This window comes from Pollachius pollachius (genome assembly GCF_949987615.1).
Source record: "Pollachius pollachius genome assembly, chromosome: 9".
In the NCBI taxonomy this organism is placed as follows: domain Eukaryota; kingdom Metazoa; phylum Chordata; class Actinopteri; order Gadiformes; family Gadidae; genus Pollachius; species Pollachius pollachius.
The window spans coordinates 11517271-11537979 of NC_136942.1; the positions used below are offsets into that span (position 1 = coordinate 11517271).

General features: G+C 47.2%; 2 protein-coding genes across 2 annotated transcripts; one reads left to right on the plus strand and one right to left on the minus strand.

The window, feature by feature from the left end:
• Window positions 1-6333: 6333 nt before the first annotated feature.
• Window positions 6334-14200, plus strand: LOC307080030 (troponin T, fast skeletal muscle isoforms-like; the record flags this gene model as incomplete). The annotated part of the gene is made up of 12 exons (XM_079742596.1): window positions 6334-6353; window positions 6546-6559; window positions 7616-7795; window positions 9828-9846; window positions 9970-10015; window positions 10238-10354; window positions 10483-10560; window positions 10710-10823; window positions 10912-11027; window positions 11248-11338; window positions 11997-12037; window positions 14065-14200. 12 exons carry the CDS (start codon window positions 6334-6336, stop codon window positions 14099-14101), a joined length of 873 nt encoding a protein of 290 aa, XP_079598722.1. The 3' UTR covers window positions 14102-14200.
• A 2966-nt stretch (window positions 14201-17166) lies between these two features.
• LOC307080311 (myoblast determination protein 1 homolog 2-like) lies at window positions 17167-18684 on the minus strand (the record flags this gene model as incomplete). Its single annotated transcript, XM_079742976.1, has 3 exons — window positions 17167-17363; window positions 17605-17686; window positions 18061-18684. The coding sequence occupies 3 exons, from the start codon at window positions 18682-18684 to the stop codon at window positions 17167-17169; spliced, it is 903 nt and encodes a 300-aa protein (XP_079599102.1).
• Window positions 18685-20709: the final 2025 nt, after the last annotated feature.

Genomic DNA, 20709 nt, shown 5'->3' on the forward strand with positions numbered 1-20709 from the left:
ACTAGTGAAGCTGGGATAGTCTCACTGATGACCCTGGGTTAGTCTGACTGATGAACCTGGGTTAGTCTCACTGATGAACCTGGGTTAGTCTCTCTGATGACCCTGGGTTAGTCTGACTGATGAACCTGGATTAGTCTCACTGATGAACCTGGGTTAGTCTCTCTGATGACCCTGGGTTAGTCTGACCTGGGTTAGTCACACTCTTATGAACCCTTCTCTAGCGCTGCAGTAGACGCTGGTCTAAAACTGGTCTGAAAGTGAGTCAACAGCTGATGCAAAGAAGGTTCCTGAACTAATTATAGTCTGGGAGGCGGGGCTAAAAGGGTCAGCCAGTCGCCTGTCTCTTTATTTCAGAGCTGGCTTGTGATTGGCTGCACTTCCACAATATGTGATTTGGGCTAAAGATGTGGATCTGGTGAGTTGAAAGGCGACAAAGCTGTGGGTAAACCGGGAGAGAGTCCTCAGTGAGGTCCTACTGAGGATAAACAGGATTTCTGAACTGCAACATGGCCCTCATGGTCCGGTTCACGTTACACTCAGCTGTTCTGCATCCATCTCCATAAACTGCTGCTGTGTGTGAGTCTCTCTCTCTCTCTCTATCTATCTCGCTCTCTCGCTCTCTCTCTCTCTCGCCTACTTGATGACATCATAATAAAGCAAATCCAAGTCATCAGTGTTTCTGCCATCTTACCAAACAACCAGAGGCCTTCAGGATACGTTCTGAAACCTTCTGAACCACCTGATGAGTATTGATCAGAACGATAACCTCAATAATCGATATGATAACATCCCTATGATTAACCATCCCTCCGGTCTGCTGGGGCATTGAACTGGCAACCTACTGCTTGAGATGAGGGCTGGCCTTTTAAGGGCCGGCTAGGATTGGCCCCTGGATCTGCCCCAGCAGAAGAGGAGAGTAAGAATAGACGTGTCACAAAATAACCTGCTACAATGGTCCCCCCCACACACAGGCGCAGGCACGAACGCACACACACACACACACACACACACACACACACTCTCTCTCTCTCTCTCTCTCTCTCTCTCTCTCTCTCTCTCTCTCTCTTAACACACACACTCTCTTAAACCACACACATACGTTCTGAACGCACACACAAACTCTTAACACATATACTCCACACACACACACACACACACACATATCACAAACACACACACACACTCACATCACACACACACACACACACACATATAACATGCTCACACATAACATGATCAAGTGACTCACCCGGTAAAAGTAGTTTAGAATAAGACCATTAAGTGACTCACCAGGTAAATGTAATTTAGAATTAGAGCATGAAGTGACTCACCAGGTAAAAGTGGCTTGTGAGGAGTTCAGCCCACTGTTCCGGGGTCCCTGGGAGGAACGAGACAAAACAAGGTGTTCTCACATTGTCCCGCTCATGATGGTCACATGTTGCAGCCCCTAGCCTCCACTGGTCTGTTCAGTGTGTTTCCCTGGGCTAGCTCTGTGAGGCTAATGGTTAGCATGGCTCAACACCCCCTCGGATAGTCCGAGTCCCCCAGTGGCTCTCTGGTGGGACGGGGGGGGGTGAAGAGAGGGGGGTGGGGGAAATCCAGCCCCCCCCCAGAAAGAACGCTGGCCCCCCAGGGGTCCAGAACCTGGTTCTTACCTGAGAGCGGAGAGCGGGTCCTGCTGCTGGGTCCCAGCCCGCTGTCTCACAGCCTCACGGTCATCCTGCTGCCCCGTCCTGCAAATGGCAGGACGCGTCTCCATGCCGCGTTAAAAATAAACCCTGAGCTCGGAGCGCTAGGCTCCCTGTGCGCAGCGGCCGCCACGGCCTTAGGTTTCACCACCGCCCGGTGCCCTACAGTGTCTGCCTGGCGCCCTCTGCTGGGTGCCGCAGGGGGAGCGGGCGGTCCCTGGGCCAGGACTCAAAGCCTAGGGTATACTTCTGCTTGGAATATCAAATACAGCAGCTTCTTCCTGGGTCTCTACCCCCCTTGGTCTCTACCTGGGTCTCTATCTGGGTCTCTTCCTGGGTCTCTACCTGGGTCTCTACCCCCTGGGTCTCTATCTGGGTCTCTACCTGGGTCTCTATCTGGGTCTCTACCTGGGTCTCTACCTGGGTCTCTACCTGGGTCTCTACCCCCTGGGTCTCTACCTGGGTCTCTACCTGGATCTCTACCTGGGTCTCTATCTGGGTCTCTACCTGGGTCTCTACCTGGGTCTCTACCCCCCTTGGTCTCTACCTGGGTCTCTATCTGGGTCTCTACCTGGGTCTCTATCTGGGTCTCTACCTGGGTCTCTACCTGGGTCTCTACCTGGGTCTCTACCTGGGTCTCTACTTGGGTCTCTACCCCCCTGGGTCCCTATCTGGGTCTCTCCCGCCTGGGTCTCTAGCTTGGTCACTACCTGGGTCTCAACCTTGGTCTCTACCCCCTGGGACCTCTCTGAGCCTGTGTTTGTATTTATAGTTCTACTAAAGTTGCCAACTTTGATAATTAGACTGTGAAGAAGATTGTCATACAGATGAACATATCTGTACCTCCTGAACGAGTCTGTCATTAGTTTGGTGGAAAACGAGGCAGGAAGGACGGAGCCTCAGGTGTAGTGTGACATGTTTGGAGCTGTGGCGCCGAGGTAGAGACCCAGCGTGTGCTGGGTCTCTACCCAGCACACGTTGAGACCCACCGGGTCTCAACGTGTGAGTTGAGACCCACCGGGTTCTGAGGTTGAGATCCACCGTGCTCTGAGGTAGAAACCCACCGGGTTCTGAGGTTCTGAGGTCGAGATCGATCGTGTTCTGAGATTCTGAGGTAGAGACCCACCGTGGTATCAGGTTCTGAGGTAGAGACCCACTGTGTTCTGAGGTTCTGAGGTCGAGACCCACCGTGGTCTGAGGTTCTGAGGTCAAGACCCACCGTGTTCTGAGGTCGAGACCCACCGTGTTCTGAGGTAGTGACCCACCGTGGTCTGAGGTCGAGACCCACCGTGTTCTGAGGTAGTGACCCACCGTGGTCTGAGGTAGAGACCCACCGTGTTCTGAGGTCGAGACCCACCGTGTTCTGAGGTAGTGACCCACCGTGGTCTGAGGTCGAGACCCACCGTGTTCTGAGGTAGTGACCCACCGTGGTCTGAGGTCGTGACCCACCGTGGTCTGAGGTAGAGACCCACCGTGTTCTGAGGTAGAGACCCACTGTGTTCTGAGGTTCTGAGGTCGGGACCCACCTGATCTGAGGTAGAGACCCACCGTGTTCTGAGGTGTTCTGCAGCGTTTCCATCAGTTCTATCGACGCATGTGACCTGAGACCTTCACAGCAGGGAGCCTAAGACCAGAGGGTCCTGATGGTGTGAATCTGGACAGGTGGAACCCTGTCCTCCTCACTATGTCTCCAAGGGCTAGCTCTGCAAGGCTAACGGTTAGCATGGCTAAACAACCCCTTCGATGGTCCGGTCCCCGAGTGGCTCTTTATTGGGACGGGAGGGTGAAGAGAGGGGGGCGGGGCCTGGCCACCTAGCCCCCCCAGAGAGCTGCCCTGTCTAATCCCTATCTGCTCCTTCACAACCTGTCTCCGTACTGTCTAAACCCTACCTGCTCCTTATGACCTGTCTCTGTACTTTCTAACCCCTACCTGCTCCTCAATGACCTGTCTCTGTACTGTCTAACCCCAACCTTCTTCATTATTGACATGTATCTGAAATCAATAAATCAGTAAATGGTCCTTATAATAATGTGTTGAAGTTCAGATATACTCTCAACCCCTTATTCAGACTTGATCAATGTGGAGGTTATCCATGAATTAATCACCTATAAATCATTTGATAACGAGATAACTCAACTAGAGAGCCCGATGTTTGAGATATCAAATCCATGCCACACCGCCTGAATTCAAGTGCAGCTCAGTTCATACATTCATCTGCTCAGGGGTCTGACTCAGGACCCCCCACCTGGCCCAGGTGGTTCCGGGCGGTACCAGGAGGTGGTACCAGGGTGTTGGACGATGTCCCTGGAGGCCGTACGCTCCGAGCCGGTTCCTCATCCGGTTCCTCTACTCCTTCACCTGAAACTCCATCTGGTGGGTCTGTGTGACGTCTCTCGGCGGCCTGCTGAATTCTGCTAGCCTAATGCAGAAGCAGAAATAGCAACGGGTCAGCCTGAAGACCCCTCCCCTCCCCCGGCCAGCTGTCTATCTCCTTATTGAGGGACCCCGGTCTGCCTCACCCAGCCCCCAGCACTCTAGCCTTACAGACTTTCCTTGTCCAATGGGAGGCCAGGCAACATGCCCCTAGCGGCTCCTTGGCCAATGGGGAGGCCAGATGGATCAGATGTCAGTATAACAGAAGGACATAATCAGCCCGGTAAGTTTGCAGAACCTTACAGCCAGTCTGGGCCAACAGAGTGCTCACTTCTTTCAGCTTTTCTGAGGTAAGAGAGAGTGACAGCTTGTATGTGAGTATGTGTAGTGAGTGCTCGCTAGGTAAATGATTACAGGTGTAGGGTTCAGTGCCCCAAATCCACCCCCAGCCCACAATGGGAACAGCTGAATCAATAGCGTTGGAGCATGATAACATGTTGAGTCTGTAGACACCTCTTCTGTCTTCTGCTTGGTGTAGGGTCAAGGCTGGCTTAGACGACAATGTGTGTCTTACCTTGAGCTTAGGTGGTCAGAGAAGAGTTGTTGATGTTTATCTGGTCCGGTCCAGACAGATGAGGGAAAATAACTTTGTTGTGTAGAGGCTGAGATGTTCCACATAACAATGGCTTTACAAACCATTCAGAGCTTATGCTGTGATGACAGTAGGGCTCATGGTAACATTAATACGCTATGCAAAACTTGTAATAACCTCAGCTGTTTTTTTAAATGTGATGTGGTTTTAGCGTTTTGTGATTTTCCCATACTGTTGGAGTATTATGTGGTGTATCTTTGGATGTTTTGGCCATGTTTTTCTTGATGCCAAGCTGTAAATGGGTGAGGTATGGTGGCACCTTAAGGGAGGCATACCTTGAGGATAAACAGCTATACACTCTGGGGATGGGACTCCCTGGACTTAGCACTGCTGCATTACACATAGCTTACATTGTTTACTCATCCTGCGATGTCCCATAACAAAGCCGTCCTGATCCAGAGTCAAGCAGAAGGTGGAGGAGACACTTAGCAAAGAGGTTTGAATAACGATGACAAGGAACCATCTTGTAGGTCCATTTCCACAAAGTAATGGTGGTTGGTGGTTTGATAGTGTTGATTCATCAAGTGGTTCCCTGGCAGCTGAGTCGGGGAACCCAGAGGAACCAGAGTTCATGAGAGGGAGCTTCCAGATAAGGAGAGGAGATTCTATTCCAAGAGAAAGGAGTGGATCTATAACAGATCTTCTGAAACCCGAAGCTGGCTCTGAATCCCACAGCTGTCTGCTCTGAAATAGTGGAGGAGTGAGGGACCCTCCACAGGGACCAAGTAATGAGATATTCTGCTAATGGGAGATTAAATCATCTCTATTTATCTCTTGTTTATCTCTGGCCTTGCCCCACAAACCCTCAAAAAACATCATCCATTTGAAACGGGTTCTCCATTAATACCAAATGAAGTAATTCATTTGGTTTAAACCCAATCATCAACCCAGTCCAAACAGACTAGCTTGCTCTGAAAGCACTTTGACCAGCATGCTAAGAATGACTTCAGCTGCTGTAGGACTCATTGAAGCCGAGGCCTTGGAGTGGCATCTAAAGATATGCACCTTAACGCCGGCCTGGAGGTTGAGCTTCGGACAACAGGAGCGTGGGAGGACTGTCCTTTTACAGGCCCCCGGGCGGCACGCCCCCGCCCATTGGTGGAGAAGGGCTGCTAGCTTCATGCTATGTTTGGATGCCTTCTCGTTTATCAGCCGAGACGCACATTCAAGACATGGCTCACGTTTCACACCATTCAAGCTAATTATAAACCGAGATGTTGAGTCCACCAGATGATCCCACATTTCCCTCTGGAGGCCAACAGGATGTCTCGAGGGAGTTTTGGGCAGCAATGAGTCAAATTTCTAAAGGGATGTGTTTTAGTTAAAGTTTCTGGTTCAAGTCACGAATTCCTCATTTCACACCATTCAAGCTCATTATATACCAAGATGGTGTCTTCAACCAAATATCCAACATCTCACTGGGAAGGCCGAGAGCTAGCCTAGAAGGGTTTGAGCAGCAGTGAGAATGAACACCTTCGTGTTTGAGTTTAATGAGTGGTATGTCGGCAGAGGGAGGGTGGGGCTGGGGTATTTAAGACCCCTGTAATTGAACCCTGGTCTATAAATACCATCTCAACGTTAAACTCTTCCTTCCCTAGGTCTATAAGTCCACTGTCACCATGTCTGACACTGAAGATGTGTAAGTAACACCAGCCAGTCCCAGCTAGCACATATGCTTATTTCATTAATTTGGCATTTTGGCATTGTCTAATTATCTCCACTCTCTCTATCTCTCCCTTCCCCCCCCCCTCTCTCTCTCTCTCTCTCTCTCTCTGCGTCTCTATCTCTTTCTCTCCCTCTCTCTCTCCCCATCTTTCTCCTCCACCTCCAGTGATCAGGTCGAGGGTAAGTGACAACCATATCATCTTCTTTAGTTCAATCCTAAACCTTAAAGTGGTCCATCTGCTTCCCTGAAGAGCCTGTGTCTCCGTAGTTCCTTGATAAATGCTCTCCTTCTCCCTGTATGTGCGTCCTTACTCAGTTCAGTGGATCGTTTTTGTGGATGAATATTGTTTCGCCGGTATTTTGCTTTATGCTGGAGACTTACGTGATGCGATACTGCCTCTGCTGCCCTGAATGAGGAGGCACTTTTTCATTGCACAGCTGCAGGCGTACGTGTTGACAACCCAGCAGGATGTGGTGGCTCTCCTGGAGATCAGCGCTTTGCTCTCAGACAATCAGGGGGACTGAGAGGGAAAGCCGTCTTCCTGGAACCTGCTGGGTTGCCAACGGACCCTGCAGCTCTGCATGGGGCGTTCAGGGGTCCGGTTCTCCTCAGCTCAACGTGGAGGGAGCCACTGTCGGGCTGAGGAGAACTGAACCGATGCCTTGCATGGATCCCCTCTGCCACCCATCCCATGGGGAGCAGATGGGATCTGTCTCATAACCCTATTTCACTCCTTTCTCTTTCTCGGGTGAAAAAAAAGAAGAATATGATGGTAAGACTAAGATTCAGACTAGATATTAAAAAGGGGTTATGTTTCAACCGTACTAATCTGTGTGTTGTCAGTCGCATGCTCGATAACCCAACCCCTCTAGAGCCCTCACCCCGTCCACAGAGAAGAGCGTAGCTCCGGTCGGCTCCTTGGGGTCGTCAGTGGTGTGGAACCACCTTCGTCCCTGTGCCTCCCACAGGGGGAGCAGCTGTCTGCAGAGAACCACTTACCCATGTGGGCTATTCTCTTCTTCTTCTTAACCCTGCTCCTCTCTCATCGCCTCATAGCCTTAGTGTCACCCCCTAGTGGTCATCTCCTTAAACGCCCTCCACAACCGCCATCCAGCCCCCTCACCTCTCATCTGCCCCCCCCTCCTCCTCCTCCTCCTCCTCCTCCTCTTCCCCCTCCTCCTCCTCCTCCTCCTCCTCCATACCTCCCCACCCGTCCTGCCCTGCATGCCGTTTAGCCGTGGAGGAGGAGGTAGTTCAGGAGGTAGAGGTGGCCCCGGAGGCAGGCCCCGAACCAGAACCAGAACCTGAAGCGGAACCAGAGCCAGAGCCTGAGCCAGAGCCAGTGGTAGAACCAGAACCAGAACCAGAGCCAGTGGTAGAACCAGAGCCAGAGCCAGAAGCTGAGGAGCTGGAAGGTATGTCAGAGTTCTTTCATCCTGGACTTGGCAGTGTGATCCAACAGACAGATAGACAGACCCCACTGGTCCCAGCCCACATGACCCAACCAATCACAGTCCAGATATCCATAATGGTAAAGATGATCTGGTACCTTCAACTCCACCACATCGCCCCACTGCTGCTTCAGGGCCGCACCCTGCGGGTGTCCGAACCCAGCATGTCGCCCCCTGCTGGGGGGAACAACTAATTTCCACTGGCAATGCAGCCTTAGTTCTGATTGGAGAACATTCTAGAAGCCAACACTCGAATGCGACACCACCTAGCCTCCCTTCTTCCACGCCTAGCTTCTACCAGGCCTCAGCTCAGACCTTAACCGCACATTTTATTACCTTCAACTGGAATAAAGTATTTACATTACAGAGAGTAAAGGTTTGATATTGCTGGCTTTTATAAGCTGTATCCATGCTTATTTGGATACAGCTTTATTCTCTGTTTTATATCTGATGCTGGTCTTGTCCAAATCAGAGTATAACAACAGAGACGGCTTTTTGGCATGGATACTGTATGTACGATTATTATATTACATAACATATTAAATAAATAAATAAGTAAATATATATATATATGTGTCCATATATGTGTTTATATATGTACATATGTGTGTGTATATATATATATATGTATATGCACATATATATACATATATATGTATCTGTACATATATATCTAACCCTATATTGTTTGTTGGTATATACGTATTTATATCTGTATGTATCTAGTCATGTCTATTCATTAGACCTGAGACTGACTCCAGTCAGATGCATGCTAGTTTATCCACCAAACTCCAAATCAAAGCATTGAATCTCATGGTGTCTCCTGTAGAGGCCCTGCATGGCTTCTATCACGTCTGAGGACATGAACGCCTCACGCCTCATGTCCCCTTCAGGATAGAACTATGTTATCTGCAACAGTGGGGTCTGTGTGCCCCAACACCAGCCAGGTGTTTGGGCGCACAGAACCATTCATACGCTCTGCTTCCATCGCTAATGCTCTTCATTTTGCTCTTTTGTCTTGGATGCTTGCTGCATGCAGATGCCACTGGAGAGGAAGGTATGTCCAGAGACTTGTTAGACGTGTGGTTCTGCTGTGGACCTGTTAGACATGTGTTAGAAGTGTGGTTCTGCTGTGGACCTGTTAGACATGTGTTAGACGTGTGGACCTGTTAGACATGTGTTATTCCTGGGGGGCTGGGGTTGGGGGCTCCAGGGTGTACCCCGCGGTGGAGGTCTGCTCTACTGCTCTGTCCTGATCCAAGGCCCACTGGACCACTGCCCAATTGGCTTTTACACACATCTAACTTCACGAAAGACCAATTACTGTCAAAAAGCAAAGGATGAAAGAATCTGACATGCTAACGTGCTTTAGCGCTAGCGTTCCATCCCCATCGTTAGCATGCGTCGCATGGTGTTTCCATCTCCCCGCCAAACCACCACCAGCATTGTGTCCTGCTTGGTTCAAACGGTTTTGGGTCAAGCCAAAGCATACGAACAACTCTACAGATGTTACGACACATCAACATCTGTCCACACACTTCACATCACATCTGTTTCACTCATCTAGTTTCATAGAAGAACCATGTCCATGTTTTATGTGTACGCCCTTGTTTCCTTCAGACACTAACTTTAATGCTAATAATAACTAATAACTAAGAAGACTAGTAGTAGAATAAAGTCTTGAATAGATTAAAGAAGCATCTTCTGATCACCATAAACCATGCAATCATGTTGAACTACTTTAACAGCATCTAACTTTTCTAACTCAAAGTTTAAGTCGAATCAATGTAGATTTTTTTTATTTTACCAATCATTCCCACATTTTAATGAATTGGTTTAAGAAAAATAGATATTAAACCCAAAAATGCCTGAGATATTGTTGCTTGAGTAACGCTAAGGATGAATGAATAGATCTGCTTTTTAAAACAAGACATCTAACCCAACACTCCTAACGAGGTAACCTGTACTTGTTCCCTCTTCGTTTATGGACACACAGACGAGAAGCCAAAGTTCAAGTAAGTCTTCTTCGCCTCCCTTTTATGATATCAAATCATTTGTGGAGCATTTGACGTGATTCCGAGCCTGTGGAGGGCATCCTGCACCTAGAGGCCAAAGCTAACATGTCCTCCCTCTTGTAGGCCAAGCGCACCAAAGATTCCCGATGGTGAGAAAGTGGACTTTGATGTGAGTTTTATCTGAGACATCACGTGTTTTGGCTCTCTTGGGTTGTTTACAAGAACGTGTCTGGTGGTATATGGGGACCATACGTTAACATGTGGTCTGGTGGTATATGGGGACCGTGTGTTAACATGTGATCTGGTGGTTTATGAGGACCATGTGTTAAAATGTGGTCTGGTGGTATATGGGGTCCCAGTGTTAACATGCGGTCTGGTGATGGCTCTGCAGGACATCCAGAAGAAGCGTCAGAACAAGGATCTGTCAGAGCTCCAGGGCCTGATCGATGCTCACTTTGAGGGCAGGAAGAAGGAGGAGGAGGAGCTGATCGCTCTCAAGGAGAGAATTGTGAGACATGTCACACGTTCACAGGATGGTGGTTTCACACACACTGCCCTCATATTAACATGTGGACATGTTGAAGGGCGTGTTGGTGTGTGTTGTAACAAGTTGTTTGTCCGTGTGTGTGTGTGCAGGAGAAACGTAGGGCTGAGAGAGCTGAGCAGCAGAGGATCCGTGCTGAGAAGGACAAGGAGCGCCAGGCCAGACGCGAGGTCCGCACCTCTGCCTTGCACAGACAGACACCTCCTCTCCACACTCCCCCCCGCCTCCCCTAAAAACATGTGTGTGTGTGTGTGTGTGTGTGTGTGTGTGTGTGTGTGTGTGTGTGTGTGTGTGTGTGTTTCCCTGTGTGTGTGAGCAGGAGGAGAGGCTGAAGAGGGAGGAGGCTGATGCCAAGAAAAAGTTTGAAGAAGATGCAAAGAAGAAGTCGGCTCTGTCCAACATGGGCTCCAACTACAGCAGCCATCTGCAGAAGGTAGGAACAACCATGATACATGCACACATCATGCACATACAAATGCACAGTATTTGTAGCAGTACTTATCCCCCTCCCCTCCCCCCAGGCTGACCAGAAGAGGGGAGGAGGAAAGAAGGAAACAGAGAGAGAGAAGAAGAAGAAGATTCTGGCTGGAAGACGCAAGGCTCTGAACATCGACCACCTCAACGAGGATAAGCTCAAGTAAAAATGACACCGAGCACAATGTATTACCATCTAGCTGCACTCAGATAGCCTCACTACATGTATTACCATCTAGATAGCTACACTCAGATAGACTCACTAGATACATAACCATCTAGATAGCTAGCTGTCAAGCTATCCATTTGTGTTCGTTGTGTGGTGGTGGGTGTGGCGGGGCAGCACCACCTAGTGGTGACGGGCTGAACTGTTCCCTCTTCAGGGACAAGATCAACGAGCTCCATGAATGGATGAGCACTTTGGAGTCTGAGAAGTTCGACCACATGGAGAGACTGAAGAGGCAGAAGTATGAGGTGAGTATCTACCTGTCTGTCTCTCTCTCTCTGTCTCACTCTCTGTCTCTCTGTCTCTTTTTCTGTCTCACTCTATCTCTCTCTCTGTCTCTTTATCTGTCTCTCTGTCTCTCTCTCTTACTGTCTCTCTCTGTCTGTCTATTTATCTCTCTCTCTGTCTGTCTATTTGTCTCTCTCTCTGTCTGTCTCTCTGTCTCTATGTCTGTTTATCTGTATGTCTGTCTTTCTGTCAGTCTGCCTATCTCTCTCTCTGTCTGCCTGTCTGTCTCTCTGTCTGTCTGTTCGTCTACCTTTCTTTCTAATGTTTCCTAACTTCAGATATTAAATGTTCTGCAGGATTATTGTTTATATTAATCTAGTATAATGTGTTTTGCTAATAATTGATGAACACATGTTGGATATATTCAACACATCTTCATCATGCCGCGTTCATCCAACATATTCTGTTGAGTTGTCAGGTAACCCTGGAACATACTAACTTACCCCTCAAATAGTCACTATGGCCCACCTTAATAGTGAGAACGTTAGAGAACGTCCACACATCCACGTTACGTAGCAGCCAGTATCAACGTAGCACCAAGCTAGCTGCTTCCCTCCTGCGGTGAGAGCCGAAGGGGTGGGACTGAGATGTGAAACCAGTTTGACCTCTCATCTCCAGGTTACAACTCTGCGTAAGAGAGTGGAGGAGCTCAGTAAATTGTAAGTAAAGTTGAGATCAGGTGTTTGAAGGCTGCATGGCCTGCTGAGCGCCTAGCATGGACAGAACCCGGTAAGAATGTCAGGAGAACAGTCGCTCAGAGAGCTCCACATATGGTGGTGTAGGACCACGTCCCACCAGGGAGGAGACCCTCCTGGTCTAGGGGTCTTAAACTAGTCGGCGTATTCAGGTAAGTTATTCATCCCTGGGAGCAGTGGACTCTGAACCGAGCCGGAGCGTGGCCGGCAGAGGAGCAGGTGAGGTTGTCTCAGGAGTCTTGTGTCCGGTGTTAAACGGGTTGCTGTGTCGTCACTTCTAGGTGCTCAACCTCAGGAATCGCATCGATCAGTTGCAGAAATAGTAAGTACTGGAGCTCCAGCCCCTAAACCTTGACCAGGACACACTAGCGCATGGTCCTCAGCCCTCAGAGGCCGTTGATCACATGATCAGCGATGGTACGGAGACCATGATCCCATGGATGGTCCCTGATGACGATGACGAGGCCATGAGGGTGTAAAACATGGCCCTCTCCTCACAGACCCTTTGGTCCGCTCTCTACCGTGGAACTCCTTACACAAGATGTTGTCCACCGATGGCGCGTGTCATGAACCCAACACGCAGTTCCCCCTCCCTCCAGAAGAGCCATGCTGTGATGGGCATGGATCCTCTGGAGGGGCTGCGTGTTGTGTTCATGTCACATGGAGACACAGGTTGAGCAGGGTGAGCTCTGGTGACTGACAGACCAAACGATGGTCCCAGAGCAGGAGGGCTCCAGACCCGACTCTCATGACCCTCGATCACCCTGGTCTCCTTGTTGTCTTTACGCTGCCATTGAAACTGTGTTGAACCATAACATCTCCTTCTACTATCACCCCAGATGTTATACTATCTACAGACGTATGGATAGTACTATCTAGCACGGCTGTGTGTCTGGTTATGGCCAACACCATACTGCAGAGTACAGAGTACATTATATTGCAAGCACAGATGTGTTGACATCGGTCTCAATATAATGACCGACATCGAGGCATACAGTGGTGGAGGAACGGGAGCTCGTGGTTCGTTGGGTAAACTATGTTTGTGCGCTCCATCCTAAGTCAGGTTGCGCCAGGTAAGTTTAGCATGTCCGGGTGGCTTTTGTGATGTGATTTGAATGTTTATTTGTCGTCTCTACATTCAACGGCTCGTAAACATTTATTAACCTTAAGGTTAATAAATACTTGAATCAATCTGTGATCAAGAATCAGAATCACAGGCAACACATTGGTAGTCTAAATCCCCTGCCCTAGGGGTTGAATGCATGCTGCATGCTCTAAACTCCTTTCCTGTTCACAATTGACCCTTTGCTGTTCAGTGGTGTGGCTTTAACAATACTGTGTTTTTATTAATGTACTAGATTCAAAGGGCCAAACAATATTGTGTTGGTACAATATACTAGAATCAAAGGGCCATAGAATACTACGATAGTACCACTACTAGAATTGTGGTACTTGGGAGTGCTAGAATTGTAAAGCAGGAGCATAGAATACTTTAGCAGTTATATTGTAGGCCTACTAGTAGCATAGGGCCTTAGACAACTGTGTTAGTACTCAGCCTAGTCTTTTAGGGCCATATAATTAATTGAAGAGAGACAAGGTATCTTCATACTCAAATGAGGCCCAAGGAAGAATCAAGGTGATCTAGTGGTCTCTGGAGTTCAGAGGGTGATCTAGTGGTCTCTGGAGGTTAGAGGCTGATCTAGTAGTCTCTGGAGGTTAGAGGAGGATCAGGGTGATCTAGTGGTCTCTGGAGGTTAGAGGGTGATCTAGTGGTCTCTGGAGGTTAGAGGAGGATCAGGGTGATCTAGTGGTCTCTGGAGGTTAGAGGGTGATCTAGTGGTCTCTGGAGGTAAGAGGAGGATCAGGGTGATCTAGTGGTCTCTGGAGGTTAGAGGGTGATCTACTGGTCTCTGGAGGTTAGAGGAGGATCAGGGTGATCTGGAAGCGAGGCAGGAACTTGACGTGTTTCCTGTGTTTTCGTGACATCACAGCAGCAAGAAGGGAGCTGCTGCCCGCCGCAGGAAGTAAGCTGAACGCCCTCAGCTCAGAAGAACCCAGAGCGCCGCGCCGTCGGCCCCGTGGACGATGAGTGCCGTGCGGTGTGGCCCCTCGGCCAGGGGCCCCACGCCTCCGTCCTGCCCCTGCGCCGGGCGCCTCTGTGTGGAGCTCGCTCCATCGAGCTTCCTGTTTGGTTCTCAGTATTTTTGTAAATAAAGTTTGACTCTTCAACCCATGTCTGTAGATCTGTAGTTCTTCAAAAATAAAGAATAAACTCATATTTGTAGACTTGATGTCATTTTAAAGTTGTTTATTCTGAGCCGTTCAGCGCTAAGAGCGGTTTGGTGATTCCCGCTACCATGGTTACGGGACGATGAAAAGTTGACGTTTCCATGGATGAGGTGTCAGCATACGTCTTGATGTGTTGACCTCTCTATAGTTACTGTTGCTAGGGCACCAGGCCTACCGGGGCACCAAAGCTTCCTGGTCGTATGTGAGGAGATGGTTAAGGTCTCATCAGACCCCTTCCTGGTCTTTTGGGTCTGAACGGGACCAGGAGGACTTAGTCTGAAACACTAAAGACATCAACTTACTAAGACCGGTCCGGTTGAGACCGGCTGAAATCACCAGATTTTTCGCTACAGTGGAACTGTCTGTTGTTGTTCTCTCTACACTTAAATGTATATACTAGTGGCACTATAAAACCCATTCCTCCTGGCCCTGCACATGAAACAGTAGAAGATCCTAAATTAAATACACATTGGTTAATGTCTCCACGTTTCATAACGAGGGGAAAGTGGCGCGAGAAAGGATATGGATTATGTGGCTAGCAGACACTGCTGTAACTGGTATGTTTGTACTGATTTAAATCACAATACTTGTTATATTGTTTAGGGTTAAGAGCAATATCTGAATTAATGCCAAGTATCAGAATTAACTCTAAAGTATCTTTGGAATCAATCCTTAAAGACTCCATTTCCCATTAGACCTATCGCCTCCTGTCCTCCGCAGCAGGTGTGTTCGTTTGGGAGGGAAACGAGAGATCATTCTTTCAGTGCTGTTTTGAGAGCTGCCCGGTGACGCGGTAAGCATAAATATACCAGCTGTTATTTCTGGGTTAAGTGTTTCACTAAAGTGTGTCACCACGCGGTCTATGGTTAGAAAGCATGGATTTGGAAACTTGTAGCCTTTGAAAAGCATTGTGTAGCGTCCTTACAGTTGACTCTTTAGCGCTAAGGAAGCAGTACTTTGACGCACCAGGGGTGGCGCCAGGTCGCAGTTCTCCGACGCACCACGAGGGGGCGCCACTGCGCTGGTTTCTGAAGGCTAAACTTTTTTTCTTTATTTTATATATATTTTATATATATAATATTTGTAAAACATATATATATATGTTTTACAAATATTAAACTCTATATTACATAAATCGATATAATATGTCTCTCTCTCTCTCTCTCTCTCTCTCTCTCTCTCTCTCTCTCTCTCTCTCTCTCTCTCTATATATATATATATATATATATATATATATATATATATATATATATATATATATATATATTACGGATATATATATGCTATATATATATATATATATGATTTTTAGCAGTATGTGGCTCAGGACTTAAACACGCTTCAGTTTCTCTCAGTAAAGCAAGTTTAGACATACTCATAATATTGAAGTTTAAAGTGTGTGTGTGTGTGTGTGTGTGTGTATGTGTATGTGTGTGTGTGTGTGTGTGTGTGTGTGTGTGTGTGTGTAAAATCACAATGCATTTTAACTGCTATTTTATACATTTCGGTATAATTTAGGTTCCTATCCTTTAGGCCTTCAAATATAAAATGCAATCATTTTGTAATTGTGGGATCTAGATGATAAGTTTCTTAACGACAGTAAATACTGTTTCCTTGAGAATAAATACAATCAAATACAAACATGCATGTTACAATATTTTAAACCTTAATTTGCATAAAACCCCAAAGGGAGGAGCATCAGAAGCCTTAAACAAAAGCATGAATATGAATTGGTGAGTGGGCTGATCTTATCCGGTAATAATAATCCCTAGTTCATATTATGAAATTCGTGTGGTTGAAAGTGTTGGCCTATATTTAATTCGTGGAATTTATAAGGAGATATAAATTACATGTAACTATCGCAGTAAAAATGTGTGTATTCAATTTCTTGAAACGGATTACAAGAGAGATTCAAATCTCCTTTGATAATATTATTTTACTAATATTAATAATAGATAGATGAATATTACTACCTGTTTGCTTTAATTTAAATTATTATTTGTGGTGTATTTTATCAGCGACATTATTGGGCATCATTAGAACATTAACAGTTTCGTCAAATTATAATAAAGATCAGAAGTGTATATATATATATATATATATTTATTTATTGTGTGTGTGTATGTGTGTATATTAGTGCAAACTTCAGATTTTCTCTGCCTTTTAGAATATAAACTAATAAACACTTAAACATGTTCGTACCTTAGCCTATACCTCATAATAAAATAGCGTGTTTATTATAGGAGACATCTTGTGAAGTAAGGAGGCTGCGGTTTATAAATAAGTTATTTTATTAGTAATCACGTCGTCAAGTATAAATATAAAGTTGATCTCAAACAGCACGTCAAGACGTGGAAAATTAAATACTTAAATAATATTAATACAAATGTTGACACAAATAATATAAAATAATGTGATAATAATAGCCTTATAATAATAATAATAATAATAATAATAATAATAATAATAATAATAACAACAATCATAATCATAATTATATAATTATAATAATATTCGCTCCTCATAGCATAACTGCTCTTATCTACAACAATATGTACAGACGTTGCCCTCCGTGAACCGAGAGAATAAAACGCTGGAGAGGTCGATACAGCGTCCAGGAGAGAGAGTGTCCCGGTCTCACTCTGGTCCCGGTATTACTCTGTTCCCGGTCTGACTCTGGTCCTGGTCTGACTCTGGTCCTTCAAGACATAACTAGGGGCTCCCTTGACCCTCGGAGCCCCTCCGGCTCACGGAGTTATCCGTTGGAAAGTTATTGTTGTCGGGGGTCGTTGGTTCGAGTCCGTTCATAAGGCCTGGTAAACAAGGCTGAGGTCGGGCCCGCGGCCGGGGGCTGGCGTGGGGGATTCCCCAGGGCCAGACGCCTCGGGTAGGGGCGAGCAGGGCCCGGCCGCGGCGAGGGTCTCGGTGGAGATCCTCTGGACGATGCTGGAGAGGCAGGCGAGGCTGGAGGCCACGGAGCCACGCCCCTTCTGCCGCGGAGCTGGGAAGAGAGAGAGATGCAGCGTTACGATACAGCCTTTAAAACTATAACAACATGTATAAAGGGCAGGCCCCGTTCTATAATAATTTAGTATTAGTGCTTTATTTCTCTTCGTAAACTTTTTGTGTAACAAACGTTTTTAACTCGGCCTAACGGCCTTTAACATTGCCGGGGTTGTTATTATTCCCTGGCTGAGTCAGAGAAGAGAAATGAATCAGAGCTCGGGCCTCCCGGGTCTTACCGGCAGGTGAGTCGGTGAAGCTTCTGTCGTAAGTGGTCCTCCGGGCGGCCTGGACCTGGTACGACGGGCCGCTGAAATCCATCTGGACGAGGAAAACAACAGACACGTTAATAAAAACCCTTCTTTAAAAAACACCTTTCCGTTAGGAAATCTGATTATAAACCATTTAAGGCAATACGTGGTTTTAAAATGAATACATTAAAACTTTAAAACATTTAAACACTAAAACCTTAAGACATAGACGTTATGATTGGGACATTAAAACATTAAGACATCCAAACATTGAAGATACTAAACATTAAGATATTTTAGATATATCTTATTTCTTTAAAATATTAAACCGTTAAGACCTGGCCCCTCACCATGCCTTCGGAGATAATAAACCATTAAACATTAAAACACTAAGATATTGAAGTATTAAACTTTAAAACATTACGATATTTGTTAGACGCCCACCATGCCATCGGAGCAATTGGACCGGGGGCTGGAGCCCAGGTCGGTGGAGCCAAGGTCCGAGTCGTCCCCGCTGTAGGGCCCCGCGGCCCCGGGGTAGTAATAGCCCTCCTCCCCGGGGCCCCGCAGCAGCGACTGCAGGGACTCGATGTAGCTGATGGCATTGCGGAGGATCTCCACCTTTGGCAACCGCTGGGTGGGGTTGGAGGAGGTGCACCGCTTCAGGTTCTCGAACGCGTCGTTCACCTTCCCCAGCCGCCGCCGCTCGCGCATCGTGGCCGCCTTCCGCCGGTCTGCGCTCGTGGTCTTCCGCTTGCATGCCTTGCACGCCCACAGCAGACACCTGCCGGCGCCGTGGTGCCCCCCAGGGGCGCGCACGTGCCCGTCCCCATCCCCGTCCCCGTCCTCATCGTCGTCGTCGTCCTCCTCCTCTTCCTCGTGCTGCAGGTGGAGGAGGTGGTGGTGGTGATGGTGGCGGGAGTCGTCGGGCTTCGCGAGGCCCACGTGCGCCGGGGCGAGGCGCGGGTCCAGGTCTTCGAAGAAGTGCATGTCGCTGGTGTTGAAGCAGGGGTCGTCGTAGAAGTCCTCCGCCGAGCCCACGGGGAATGAGAGGTCCGACAGCTCCATGGTAGTGGGTGTAGGTGGGTGGAGGTCGGTTAATCTGGAATATACTAACGGGCCGAGAAGATCCCGCTCAGTGGAGACGAACCTGGGGATGTCAACGGAGGTTTTGTAACGGAAAGCTCCTCCGATGTCCTCTAAAGGTGACAGTTATACGTTTCAGAAGGTTGCTGGAAGTTAGAGACGGGTACCTAGGATTTAGAGCAGGTTCCAAGGAGATAGGGAAGGTCCCTAGGAGTTAGAGAAGGTCCCTAGGAGATAGGGGAGTTTGTGACGGTCCCTAGGAGATAGCGAAGGTCCCTAGGAATATAGAAGGTCCCTATGAGTTAGCGGCGGTCCCGAAGTTCGGCCTCCGGGTGTTTGAGGGTCGCTGAGTTGAGCGGGGGACCCCTGGTACTTGTTGCTGAAGTTGGGACTCCGCAGGCTTTATAGCTTGACAGGAGAGGGGGCGTGGATATGTGATTGACAGCTGCCCCTGTTTGCTGGCCAATGGGTAGTCAGGAAGGGGGGACAGGGGAGGGGTTTACGACTTCACGGCAATTAGTGTACAATTACCCCCAATAGCGTTACACACATCACACTGCACACTACAAACTACACACTACACATTGCGCACCACACACTAAGCAAAGCTAAAATGTCTAATTCAAATATTAAACAATTTGGGTGGATATTAGTGGTAGTGGTGGTTGGTCAGTATTATAAGTCCAAATAATGAGGCAGATAATGAGGCCATTCAAAAGTTTAAACATCAGATTATTATTTAAGAGAGATAGTAATGTAGAATGCATTGCCTATAAGCTGCTATCATTTATGTAGGACTGTGTGAATGAATAATGAATGATTGAATAAATGTCTCACTGTTTAGTTTTAACGCGATATTAGTATATTATTAAGTATCAGCCTCACGTTTAGATGTGTTTTTATAGATGGATGTGAGTCCCTCTTGGTGTAGTTCCTGCCAAGGCCGCAGGTAGGCGCTACTGTTCCGACTAACTTAGTTTAAATTCCAGACTGGTCTTTCGATTTTGATGATCAAATTGTCAATAGTCGAATCCTTAATGAAATGTATTCACATTATTCCTAATATATTGTGATAGTGTTTTTTAATGCAAACCTATGAATGACAAAATGATCATCATGTGATCAATGTCAACAATCAAAACAAAACAAACAAAATGTCATTCAGTGTAAAGATGAAGCATTTAACCAGTCAAAAAATATTATGACAACGCAAATAAAGAATAAATTAACTTATTCTGAACAATTTCAGTGAGTTATTAATATGTGAACATTTTAACGTAAGAATAATAAAGAAGACCAGAGACAGACTATTGTTCTAGCTCAACCTCCTTCTCCCTCCACCTTCTCCTCCCTCCTCCCTCCTCCCTGAACTCCTGCTGCAGCTGTCATCAGCCCCTCAGATGAGAGGAAAGGGAGGAGGGGAGAGGAGGAGAGGAGGGGAGAGAGGAGGAGGAGAGAGGAGGAGAGGAGGGGAGAGAGGAGGAGAGGAGAGGAGGAGAGGAGAGTAGAGAGAAGAGGGGGGAGCGAAGAGGTGTAGACGAGAGAGGAGACAGAGAGAGGGAGGAGAGGAGGAGAAAGGGGAGGAGAATGGAGGAGAGGATGAGGAGAGAGGAGGAAAGGAGAAGAGATAGGTTAGGAGGAGGGAGGAGGAGGAAAGAGAGGAGAGGAGAAGTTCATAGTTCAGACAATTTAATTGGCTGGACGAGCATAACATGGGAGACTTCTAGAGAATCAAACCAGCAACCTTTCAATCTGCTGTTACATAACATGATACATGGTAAGTACTACATAGCGTGATATAGTACATGGTTAATATTACAATCCATAATATATTACATTTTATATACTTTATTACATGGTAAATATTATATGACATAATATATAACGTTACATAATTATTACATGGTTAATATAACATTACATAATATATTACAATACATACTTTATTACATGGTAAATATTACATTCCATAATATATAACACGACATACTTGGTTACATGGTTAAT